General features: G+C 62.7%; 1 protein-coding gene across 1 annotated transcript in view; it reads right to left on the reverse strand.

Moving 5' to 3' along the window:
* Positions 1-5: 5 nt before the first annotated feature.
* Positions 6-994, reverse strand: part of LOC102035770 (zinc finger protein 883-like) — a gene marked incomplete at both ends in the record, with an annotated part of 2,805 nt that continues 1,816 nt past the window's right edge. The window contains one exon of the mRNA XM_031065869.1: positions 6-984. Within this exon, the coding sequence (XP_030921729.1) occupies positions 6-984 (979 nt within the window). The remainder of the gene's footprint in view (positions 985-994) is intronic.

Consider the following 994-nt stretch of genomic DNA (forward strand, 5'->3'; position numbering starts at 1 on the left):
TCACACTCGTAGGGCCTCTCCCCGGTGTGGATGCGCCGGTGCCTGTTGAGGGTGGAGACGCGGTTGAAGCGCTTCCCGCAGTCGGGGCAGACGAAGGGCCTCTCGTCGGTGTGTGAGCGCTGGTGCACGATGAGGTCACCGCTCCTCAGAAAGCTCTTCTTGCACTGCTCACACTCGTAGGGCCTCTCCCCGGTGTGGCTCCTCACGTGGACGATCAGGTTGGAGCTTTCTCTGAAGCTCTTCCCGCACTGGGAACACTCGTAGGGCTTCTCCCCGGTGTGGATGCGCCGGTGGACAGCCAGGTTGGAGCTGTCTCTGAAGCTCTTCCCACACTGGTCACACTCGTAGGGCCTCTCCCCGGTGTGGCTCCTCAGGTGTAACGTCAGGTTGGAGCTTTCTCTGAAGCTCTTCCCACACTGGGAACACTCGTAGGGTCTCTCCCCGGTGTGGATGCGCCAGTGGAGCAGCAGGCTGGACTTGTTCCTGAATCCCTTCCCGCAATCAGGACAGCAAAATGGCCTCTCGTCGCTGTGAATGAGCTGGTGACTGCGGAGATGGGAGTTGGTGTAAAACCTCTGATGGCATCGATCACACTCGTAGGGCTTCTCTCCCGTGTGGAATCTGCAGTGGCGGATCAGGGACGATCTCAACCTGAAGCTCTTCCCGCACTCCGAGCACTTGTGGGGCTTCTCCTCCCCACCCTGGAGCTGCTCGCGGAGCCCCAGCTCGGATCCCTGAGCCCCTCCATGGCCCAGGCTGGCTCTTTCCCCCTCGGATCCCCGCGCTCTGCGTTTGCAGCCCCTCCTGCTCAGGGATCTCCGCGGCTTCTCCTCCCCGTTGGCTTCTCCCTGCGCCGTGGAGCCGCTCAGAACGGCCCCTGCCAGCGGCTGCTCGCTGCTCGCCATGCTCAGCTCCTGCTCTGCGGAGGAACGACAAGAACACCATGGGATTGGCCCCACAAGGACACCATGGGATTGGCCTCCCCTGCCCCCCA

Source organism: Geospiza fortis, unplaced genomic scaffold, assembly GCF_000277835.1.
Source record: "Geospiza fortis unplaced genomic scaffold, GeoFor_1.0 scaffold1446, whole genome shotgun sequence".
NCBI classification, from domain to species: Eukaryota; Metazoa; Chordata; class Aves; order Passeriformes; family Thraupidae; genus Geospiza; species Geospiza fortis.